We start from the raw sequence: 11,110 nt of genomic DNA, 5'->3' as shown, positions 1-11,110 counted from the left end.
CGCTACTGTATCGTTTTTAAACAGTTATTTGCCTTAAAAATCATTGCAAATGTCTGGTAGTTTTCCCTGTGCATGCAGAACTCGGCATGAGACCTGCACGAGTCGCTCCAGTGCTTCCGGCTGCACCACCCTCAAACTCAGAGCCACCCTGTCCGAGTTGAACCCACGTGCACATACCAGAAAAACAGCTGTGCGGGTGCCGGAATTTAACCCTTTCAAAAGAAATCTTGATTTAATCTGTATACTGCTTTATTTATCTAATCCGATTACGTTTACTGTGCCGTTAACATCTAAACGGCATCGCACCGAAGATCGGGCGTAAAGTTGTCCTCTCACAATTTGCCACTAATCGATATTTTTAAATGATACACTTTACAGTATGATTCCACGATACAGTATGATTTATTCATTGGCTTAATGTATATTTTCTGAAAACTGACAGCAAGAAAATAATATATTTGGAAATAATGAAGAAAAAAAAGCATTAAGGTCCGTTTCCTGTTTTATTGAATGTGGACACACTGGTGACGTTGCAGTACATGCATTTCCATAGGTATGACTGTTAGATCCTGGCTCACTGAAACACCCCAAAGGCTTTCCTCTTGTACTCTCAAAAGGGAAACCTACTCGTACACTGTTGCATTTAAGTTCAAAGTTTAAGTTCTAAGTTTGAAGTAGTACATAACAAGCTGAACTTTGAAATATATATACATATATTTCCACCATTTGGCAAAATGTTTGGTACTTCCAAAGGTCACTAAGTTCTCTCTTTTAAAGAGACAATCAAACCAAGGAGGCAGTGGGGAGAGATGGAGAAAGGAAAAGATAACGTTTCAAGCTATGTAGTCTTTACCATATGATTTTTTAGGCCCATAAATCCTCCAACTGACAGTTGTGGCATGACAGAAGTGACATGATAAGGTTCAAAGGTGAAGGAAAGTGTATCTCCCGAGCTCCATCAGTCAAAGCTGCACGTAAACCAAAATTTTGTGTTCAACTTTCTGATCAGGGTCTCTCACATATGCCTGCTTTGCTTTGACAAAACTAACATCCCTTCCATCTCGGTGCTTAGCATAGTCTTCTCCTTGGGTGTTACATTATGTGATGGTTTTCACTGTCTATTTACATTAAAAAGTTGGGTTCTGTCTCATCAATAAAATGCACAAATTCTTACAGGTTGGAATGTATCATGAACTCTAATAGAATGTGTCCTCTGATATCGCTCATCTGCAATTCCTTGAATATTTCAACCAAACCCCTGGTCCAGCACTGAGACTGGGCAAGCAAACACTTATGAAAAACCAGGGAGTGAACTGATCCCTTAAATTAAAAAGTATGAAAACCAGCTGATACTGTAGCACTCAGGAGCAGAACTAGACTATTCCAACATCCCAGTTTTAATTGGCTGGTCTCTATTTCTTCTTTGGCGCATTGGGTGTGTTGAATTTGAAAAAGATAATGTCTCCATCCTCCACAACATAATTCCTGCCCTGTTGCCTGTATTTGCCAGCAGCCTGTGGAAAAAGGGTGAAATCAAATAAAAACAGATTGAGAAAAGATTCAGCCACATTCCCAGGAAAAACATCCATTAAGCTAGTGACAGAAATTCAGGTATATGCACAAGTGTGTTAACTTATAGCTTAAAGCGAGCGTGCACACCTTGACTGCATTCTCATTGCCCTCTTCTTTGAAGTCGGCAAACTTCATCACCTCTGCCATGATGAAGCCTTTTTCGAAGTCAGTATGGATCTTTCCTGCAGCTTGGGGAGCCTTGCTGCCTTTCTGATGAAGCACCATGGAAAACGTGGAAAATTTAAGAGTTAACTAACTGCCAAGTTTTATTTCATGATAAAATATCCACCAACTGAAAAAGGTAACACTTTAGAAACAGTGTAAACTTAAAAACAAATTCTTATCCATTTTAAAAGAGTAGAGGGTAACTTAAAGGATAATTCCATTTTATTTTTACAACCTGGCCTTTGTAAAGCAATGTCTGGATGTGGTGACATGTCCAAAATCTCTGTAATTAGGTCAGTGAGTAAAATAATATCGTAACCAATATGCATAGTGGCAGAACTAGGAAAATAAGACCCAAGCTGTAAAAGAATAAAATCGAATTTTCCTTTAAATCCCTGTTTGACCAAAGGCATTACAGTTTTTTCTGACTGGTTTGTACATAAATTAGATATATTAGAACTTCCTGTAATCCTTTCTGTGAGAAAGAACGTGTAGCATTTTGAATAGAACAGAATGTAAGTAAACACTAAAGAATGAGAAGTTCTGATTATTGTGATAATCTTAACACTTACTCTGATGGTCCATGCTCGCACCTCATCAGGTCCCGCTGTAAAGAAGTACTCCAACTGTAGTGCAGCATAACCTGCCTTTATGATTTTAGTCATCGAACTAACATCAGAAAAAAACAAACACACACACACAGCAAATGAAAAGTCAAGTTGTGAAATGGTTGTAAATGTAATAAGAGGTAACCAATGTCAAAGTACACTATATGTACAAAAGTATTGGGACACACCTTTTAATCATTGAATTCTGGTGTTTCATTCAGACCCTTTGCCACAGGTGTATAAAATCAAGTACCTAGCCATGCAGTCTGCATTTACAAACATTTGTGAAAGAATGGGTCGTTCTGAAGAGTTCAGTGAACTCAAGTGTGGTACTGTCATAGGATGCCACCTTTGCAATAAGTCAGTTTGTGAAATTTCTTCCCTGCTAGATATTCCAAACTGTACGTGGTATTATTGAAAAACAGAAGCATTTAGGTACAACAGCAACTCAGCCGCGAAGTGGCAGACACAAAGTCACACCGCGGGGTCAACCATTGCTGTGGCGCATAGTGTGTAAAAGTCACCAGTGTTCTGTTGACTCAATAACTGCAGAGTTCCAAACTTCCTCTGGGATTAACATCAATGCAAAAACTGCGCGCTGGGAGCTTCATGGAATGGGTTTCCATGACCGAGCAGCAGCATGCAAGCCTTACATCACCAAGCACAATGCCAAGCGTTGGATGGAGTGATGTAAAGCACGCTTCCACTGGACTCTGGAGCAGTGGAAACGTGTTCTGTGGAGTGACGAATCACACTTCTCTGCCTGGCAGTCTGATGGACGAGTCTGGGTTTGGCGGATGCCAGGAGAACGTTACCTGCCTGACTGCACTGTGCCAACTGTAAAGTTTGATGGAGGAGGGATAATGGTATGGGGTTGTTTTTCAGGGGTTGGGCTTGGCCCTTTAGTTCCAGTGAAGGGAAAGCTTCAGCATACCAAAACATTTTGGACAATTCTATGCTTCCAATTTTGTGGGAACAGTTTGGGGAGGGCCCTTTTCTGTTCTAGCATGACTGTGCCCCAGTGCACAAAGCAAGGTCCATTAAGACATTGTTGGGTGAGTTTGGTGTGGAAGAACTTGATTGGCCCGCACAGAGCCCTGACCTCAACCCCATCGAATACCTTTGGGATGAACTAGAACAGAGACTACAAATCGGGTCTTCTCGTCCAACATCAGTGCCTGACCTAACAAATGCTCTTCTGGATGAATGGGCAAAAATGCCCACAGACACTCCAAAATCTTGTGGAAAGCCTTCCCAGAAGAGTGGAAGTTGTTATAGCTGCAAAGGAGGGGGGGGGGGCAACTCCATAATAATGCCTATGGATTTAAAATGGGATGTCCTAAAAGCTCCTGTAGGTTTAATGGCCAGGTACCCTTTTGTAACACTTTTGTACATAGAGTGTATTCTGATTCTCATTCTAAAGGCAAGATTGATCAGTCAAAGTTTAGAACTATGAATTATTTTAAACATACTTTTTGGATTATATTTACACAACTTGGCTAAGTGTTTAACTTGTCGATGGAAAATTGCTTTTGTAAAACATTTACACCTTATTGTATCCCTGAATACAGCACAAGTTTACTCTACTGTGCAAACATCACAATTGTGAGCAACCCAATACAAAGTTTAAAAAATAAATGAAAATTCGAGTATAGCTGTGACATACTGTTTGTCCTTACATTATGATTTCGGTCAGTCAGTTTGAGAATAAAAATGTCTTTCATTCATCACATACTATTTTTTTGGCAGTGAAGTCTCTCTTTTGTTTGCTTTTACATTAAGAAATTGGCCCTTTGTATAATGTATAATACTTTGTGCAATTCAGAATGTGACTCCTGCGCTTCTTGCTATATTGTAGTGCACGCGTAGATTTATACATGTTCATTCTTGTCTAACCTCTGTGTTTTCTGCTCCTCACAGTACTTAGATCTCTCCTCCTCAGACATGTCCTGCAGTTTAAACTCCACAGCTCCACTCAGGGGAATAACCAGCGCACCCGGGTCATGGGCATCTACCCACTCCTTGATCTTTGCCAGCCTGCAGAACACAGGAGTCCAGATCAGCTGTTATAAATGCTCAAAGACAATGACATACAAGATATAAGCACACAGGCACATAGACAGATACTTATAAAAGACACACACCAAGGTTGAATACAGGTAAACACAAACCTACCACTTGTTCTTTTTTCTGATGTAGTCTTTCTCTGACAGATTCACCAGGTAGATCATGGGCTTGGATGTCAAAAACAGGTATTTGTTCAGTACCTCAATCTGCAGGGATGAATGAAAAAGCAACAGATACATATAAAATTGTAAATATACAAAGGCTTGTTCAGAAAAACAGACCTCGTACTTGTTCTAGAACATTGAATTTCTCCAGTGCAACCACATCACTTACATAAAAGCTAGGTTCTTTCCATGTCTGCATGAAAATTAAATTCCCAAATCTTGTAATGCAGTAATGACCTATCAGTTTTATGGAAGCTCTGCTAAGTGAGGCAAGCAAGCAAAGGGAAATGATAGGCAAGATGACACAGATAATGAACTGAACAAGACCTCAAAATAGCAAATACACAGCAAGCACCCTGATCTACTGTTCAATTTGGCACACCAGTAATGACCAGTCAGAATGGAAAATGTGGACATGACACACTGTAAAGCTCCAACAGGAACCTAACTGATACCTCTTTGTCATTCCAGTCATGGTAAAATCTGATGTGTTTCTTCTCCTCGACCACCCAGTTTTTTATCTTAATCATGATATCCTGAAGGAAGAAGACATTTATTATGCATTGATATACATTACAAACCTATATTAGAAAAGCACATGATTTGGTTTAAGGGAGATTTGACACTCAAACCACAATACAAAGGTATGCATGTACAGTGCACACATACACACTCACATATTCAGGTTTCAATTTCTTGTCACCTCCCCTGACAGCAGTCTTCTCAAGTTTGTCAACAATGGGATCAATCATCTCTTCATCCTTCAGTCTCAGCTCCTCATGGATGATCTCTATGTCCCTCACTGGGTCCACATTACCCTCCACATGGATAATATCTTCATCATCAAATGCACCTAAAATGTAGGGATGTAGAGAAACAGAATGATGTAGTACAGAAGCCTTGACTGAAAGCTTGCATTTATTTTTGACTGAACACCTCTGCTTTCAACATCACTGTTCATAAATGTATTTTCTGCAGAGGTGACCCCAGTTGAAATCCAGCTTGTTCTACATAATCACACTTGCTACAATGCAATGGCCTTTGACAAGTGTTAAGCAATAATTAAACGACTCCAACTTGCCCTCCTTACACCTGTCTGTTCTATTCAGCTTTGTGCTAGAACACAGAGGGTGAGGGCTGTAGAACTGATCAGCCAAGGAACTTACGGGTCATGTGGAAAATGCTGTCGCACGCACTAATGTGAGAGAGGAAGGCGTTTCCGAGTCCCTGCCCTGCATGAGCTCCCTTGACCAGGCCAGCAATGTCCACTACATTTAAAAATGCAGGCACTTTGCTACAAAGACAACAGTCCCAAAAACACGAGAGACAGACACACAGACACAGACACACACACACACACACACACACACACACACACACACACACACACACACACACACACGAGAGGTCATCGGCAAAAGGTGCATTATTGAACGGAGATAGACTTTTTTTTTGGCAGTTATGACATCCCCACAACGCATAAGCAATATGTTCAGATGAATGATACCTGGCTGGTTTGTGGAACTGACAAAGATAATCATAGCGTTCATCAGGAATTGGCACCCTGCTCTCATTTGGGTCAATTGTGCAGAATGGGAAATTTTCTGCAGCAGCTTGGCTTTTCGTAAGCACATTGAAGAATGTAGACTTCCTGTGGTTGAGGGTAAGAATCAACAGTGTCAACATTTCCTTAATCAGTCTTGAGTGACATTTGTGGGGGGGGAAATACAGGTTCATTTACTCAAATAACTGATAAAACTGGTGAATATCAATAATTTTTTACTTGCTTGTACATACCCAACATTAGGTAATCCCACAATTCCTATTTTCAGAGAGGTTCCAAAGCGTCCAATTAGTGGAGGCTGTTTGGGGGCTTCTCCTTTCTTTGGAGGCATCTGCAAGAGTTGCCAGTGAAAACTGGCAATAAATTATATATCTCATGGGAAACTACATGACTTGTGTCATCCATTAACACACATCCCGTTGTAACCTTAAAAGTCAGAGAGCTGCCCATTAATTTTCAGCAATTCATCTAAAATATTTAATTACCAAAGATGCACATCAAATAATGTTAACACTGCTAGGTTAACGCTGTCGAAGCTTGCAACTAGTTGTAAACCACCAATCTGGCTGGCTTGTTTGTTTCTGTACACCAGTGCTGGTCTGAACAGGTCGCCATATATAGCCAGCTGGACCATGATGAGCTAGCGATACAGAAAACGTGTTAATGCGGCTCCATTCAAATGCTTGACAGCATGCTAGCTAGCTAAAAATAGCTTCCTAGCACAGCTCCTACTAGTTAGACAGCTATTCTGACTAGTCAGACTCCAGTTACATCTCATTCACTTCCCGGAAATCGTCCAAAATGTCTATAATCTTTAGAACTGCAAAAAGGACCAACTCCTTACCCTTACAACCGTCAATAGTCTGTTATCTACGTGGTATACACTCCTTGAACGGCAAGGCAGAGAGAAAGCATACCGGAAGTACTGTGACGTATCGGGGCTCTCATTGGTCGGACAGAGAACTGACGCGCATGACGCCCGTCAGAGGTCGGATCAGTTTTACCCCCCCCCCCCCCAAAAAACCTTATTTACAACATACAGGTATACAACTGCCATACAGAGGGAAAATAAGCAAAAACAAAAAAAAATTGTACTGACAAGGGGAGTTCAGCGTCCACTGTTTTAAGTCCTCAGAGTTCAAATAAAATGTACTTTCTTCAAAATATCAAAAGTCTTTATAGCTTTTTTGTTTTTCACATTTTCAATTAAGGTGCCATACTGCTGGAGTTCAACAACAAATTGATGAAAGCTGGGTTTGGAGTCAGACCATTTAGAATTGTGGATATGGAATTTACCAAGAATAATCAAAAGCTTAATTATATAGGTAATATTGCTGTCCAGCCCATAAAACACAAAATATAACATCACATCATATACGTTAATCTGTACATTAGTACCCCTTTTTTCATTTATTAAGTCTTGCATATCAATCCAAAATAACTTGGAATGGGCACAGTGAAAAAACAAATGAAATATAGTTTATCTGAATTACAAAAAAAACCACACACACAAGTATAGTCCATATTTAGCTTCAATCTTTCCAAAACGTCTTTATTAGGGTAAATTCGATGTAAGATCTTGAAGAATACGTCTTTCACTTTGTTATTAACACAATTTAGTACAACAAGCTCTCCCCCCCCACTGTAAGTCCCTCATGATAGAAGACCAAAAGAATCTTGCTGCAGGAGCAGTGGCGGCACCAGAGAACTTTGACTGCCGGTGCCACGGGGGTGCTTGATCATTGACTGGGGGAGCTCTGAGATATAGGTTAGCCTAGTGCATGGGTACAAAAAACAAAAACAGGTGTGGGCACGCTAATCTAATATTAGTTTGCAAGTATCACAGAACTGTAATTGCTATAATTTATACAATACAAAAGCCAAATTTGGCATTCCACACAGATTTAGATAAACAGCTAGATTTATAGCATAATCACAACACGACACGCACGATGTAGAGCGCAGACCTAACGCCAGAGACCTCGATGTTAAAACACAAAACTGCAGGGAACTCAAACACAGTATCCACATAATTATTAAGCAATTGGTTATAACCATCAATGCCATATGATACAAAAATAACTAAATGTAATGTCTATCCATATGATAATAGTTAACACACAGTTACAATCGTTTACAATATACAACACAATATTCAACCCATCACCATGGGGGAAAAAAAACACCAGTCAATTACCAGTCGACGGTTCACAGGAGGACAATGTGTCGGTTGTTGTGGCTGGGGGCAAATGTATTGTAACGATCACGGATGAACCGGCTCGGTAGCCCTTGGCTAACGGGTCGGACCCTTTAGTCAACTGGTTAACATAGTCGCCCGTGGTACGGGAGATCCGGGTTCGAGTCCCGGCTGCGGCGGTTCCCGGGCTGCCCCCTGAATTCGCTACATTGGTGTCATAAGTAGGGGGAGGGACGCGAGGAGGCGGCGGGTAGTGTAACCTGCACAGATAAGTAGACACGTTAGCCATCGGACCCTTTAGTTGCCTGGTTAACGTCGTCGCCCGCGGTGTGGGAGACACGGGTTCGCGTCCCGGCTGTGGCGGTTCCCGGGCTGCCCCCCGAATTCGCTACATTGGTGTCAGAAGTGGGATGGTGAGACCACCATGAGGCCATCGGAAGCGCGTGCGCCCAGAGGCGGGAGGGAGCCGATATGCAGAAGTTCCCGAAAGAGGGGGTAGTGTAACGTCCACGGATAAGTAGACGCGTTAGTGTTTGAGCTAATGGTGTGTAAAGACGAGGCATACTCCAAGTTAACAGTTAAGAAGCTTCAGTGTCGAACTATAAGTAACAACAATACAGAGATGAACTGACGCACGCAGGAGACTGCGTGCCTTGCGTAACATTGACTACAGCTAACATCCACTGGGTGGTGCTATAATACCACCCATAACGTCTCCCATTCCTTTAAGTAAACGAAACACTTCTTGAAATACCATCTTGTGAACTTCACCCTAGACATGGTTATATCTGGATCTCAAAAACAATTAAACAGCCTGTCTAAACACTGAACATTAGAACCAGTCCATGTGAGCCTATAGGTTCAGTCTGTTGAGAGGCCGTATCTGACGGCCATATCGAGAGAGAGAGCAGGGGAATGGGGTGACGATGGGACAGCACAGGTGTCCAAAGTCTGTGGTGGGCCCGGAGCCCGTTTTGGGTTTTTTTTGCAAAAAAACAATAAAGCTTATCAGTTTGAACATTAAATATCTTGTCTTTGTAGTGTATTCAATTGAATAGGTCGAAAAGGATTCGCAAATCATTGTATTCGGTTTTTATTTACGTTTTATACAACGTCCCAACTTCATTGGAATTGGGGTTTGTATGTCTTCAAGCGTCGGAGACAGGAGAAAGTTCGCTCACAGGATGCAGACGTAACGGGGTGTGTCAAGAATAAACATGCGAGTTTGTACAGGTCCATAAACGCGTCCTTGTATGGTGCCATCAGTGACAAAAATTCCACAGTGGTATTAACGGTGTCCCCTTGCTGTGCTTCCCTTTCGAGTAGACGTCGGACTTGGTGTAACTCAGCATTTAAATTAGCTTCGGTGATGCCATAGTTCTGTGCCACTGGCAATATGCACTGCTTATCTAAGAAAGACTTGTGTTTTGGGCTGAGCATCTCCTCAATTCATTGACCAGCCCGTCAATTACCGGATAAAAAAGCTGTGCGCGCAGGTCATCTGATGAATGTGTGCGGTGTATCGGATTCGGGGCCTGTTGTGTTGCCAAGGGACCACTCGAAGACACACGTCTGTTAGCATACGCTTCTTTACTTCAACAACCCACGTCACACTCCTTCTCTCCTCTTAGTCACTTACATCCTATTTTGTTCGCTAGCTCCCCCTACTGTCCTCTAACTGCATCAACTCAAGACATCACAGGGCCTCAACCACAGTCCCGTAAAAGGCTGGACTGTTGCCGATCCTCTCTCCTTGGTGGTCTCTGCTGTGCTATGCCAGCCTTAACACAAAGCTCTTTAGCACGCTCTTGTATGTTGTTCCATGACTGTTCTGACCGTTTTTCCGAAAACGTTTCGATGACTGACTGAATCAGATCATTTGCAGACGAGATATCCAGGTTGGGTGACTGTAACTGGTCCGAGGCAAACTTGCTCACCCTGAATACATCAAGTAAAGTGAGGTTTAAAAAACGAACTGTTCATCGATAAGCCCTTGCACAGCCCTAGCCTGTCTTTCTTTTCGCTACTGTCTGGCTTTATGATGTCCTAGAGAGTAGCCTGCATGGCTGGGAGCGATTTTTAATTGCTCACAATGCAGAGTATTGACAGACCAAGCGTGTATCGGATAGTTTTTTTCCAACTCAACATGCTGTTCTGATGGTTGCAGTTCTTTCTGCTTTTTCAAGAACATGTCATGGACCACCGAGCCAGAAAATTAATTGTACAATGGTTGCACTGTCTCAAAAAACTCGGCTGCAGGTTGCACGTTACTCACACAATCAACCAGAACCAAATTTAACCGGTGCCATAGCAGTGGACATATAGAGCTTGTGGCACCTCTTTCATGAACTTCTCTTGTAGCCTGTTATTACATCCCGACATCACTGCGGCGCCATCGTAGCATTGGCCGATGCAGTTACTTACGTCAATGTTGCATTGGCGAAGTGCCATTTTAATACTTTTTAGCAGAGAGTCTGCATCCAATCCATCAGCTGGCATAAAGTGTAAAACCACCTCAAGCACAGATTCATTGTGCCGATAGCGGACCACCACTGAGATTTGCTCTTTATTACTAATACCCTTGCTCTCATCGACCATTTAGTCCATGGGCCAGAGCCCAAAATTTCCTATTTCGGTACACTCAAGGTGGCAAAACTTACTTATAATTTTTGAAAGGATCCATGTCTGTAGATGATATTTTGGTATGATAACCAGTCCTGAGTGGCAGCTGTATCACAGTTATCAGCTCATGAAGTTAACCACCCCCTAAAGT

The 11,110-nt window shown here is 41.9% G+C and overlaps 1 protein-coding gene across 2 annotated transcripts; it reads right to left on the bottom strand.

The window, feature by feature from the left end:
• Nucleotides 1-397: 397 nt before the first annotated feature.
• On the bottom strand, nt 398-7,051 carry LOC130126428 (obg-like ATPase 1). 2 transcript variants are annotated; one of them, XM_056295941.1, is made up of 11 exons: nt 6,985-7,051; nt 6,374-6,493; nt 6,084-6,227; nt 5,743-5,870; nt 5,254-5,429; nt 5,032-5,112; nt 4,521-4,618; nt 4,242-4,382; nt 2,310-2,406; nt 1,660-1,782; nt 398-1,514 (listed from the first exon to the last, which is right to left on the bottom strand). In XM_056295941.1, the coding sequence occupies exons 2-11, from the start codon at nt 6,469-6,471 to the stop codon at nt 1,413-1,415; spliced, it is 1,188 nt and encodes a 395-aa protein (XP_056151916.1). In that variant the 5' UTR covers nt 6,472-6,493; nt 6,985-7,051; the 3' UTR covers nt 398-1,412. The 2 variants fall into 2 exon arrangements, with proteins under 2 accessions (XP_056151916.1, XP_056151915.1); XM_056295940.1 differs by having other exon boundaries at nt 6,374-6,471; nt 6,985-7,047.
• Nucleotides 7,052-11,110: the final 4,059 nt, after the last annotated feature.

Source organism: Lampris incognitus, chromosome 16, assembly GCF_029633865.1.
Source record: "Lampris incognitus isolate fLamInc1 chromosome 16, fLamInc1.hap2, whole genome shotgun sequence".
Lineage (NCBI taxonomy): Eukaryota > Metazoa > Chordata > Actinopteri > Lampriformes > Lampridae > Lampris > Lampris incognitus.
This window is presented reverse-complemented; position numbering and strand designations above follow the sequence as displayed.

Bases quoted from the DNA above. Each gene is read 5' to 3' on its own strand.
- LOC130126428 (XM_056295941.1), bottom strand. From the start codon at position 6,471: ATGCCTCCAAAGAAAGGAGAAGCCCCCAAACAGCCTCCACTAATTGGA. The intron at 5,113-5,253 runs GTGAGTGTGTAT...TTCTTCCTTCAG, and splicing joins AGAAATTGAAACCTGAATAT to GATATCATGATTAAGATAAA. The intron at 2,407-4,241 runs GTTAGACAAGAA...TTCTGATGTTAG, and splicing joins GAGGAGCAGAAAACACAGAG to TTCGATGACTAAAATCATAA.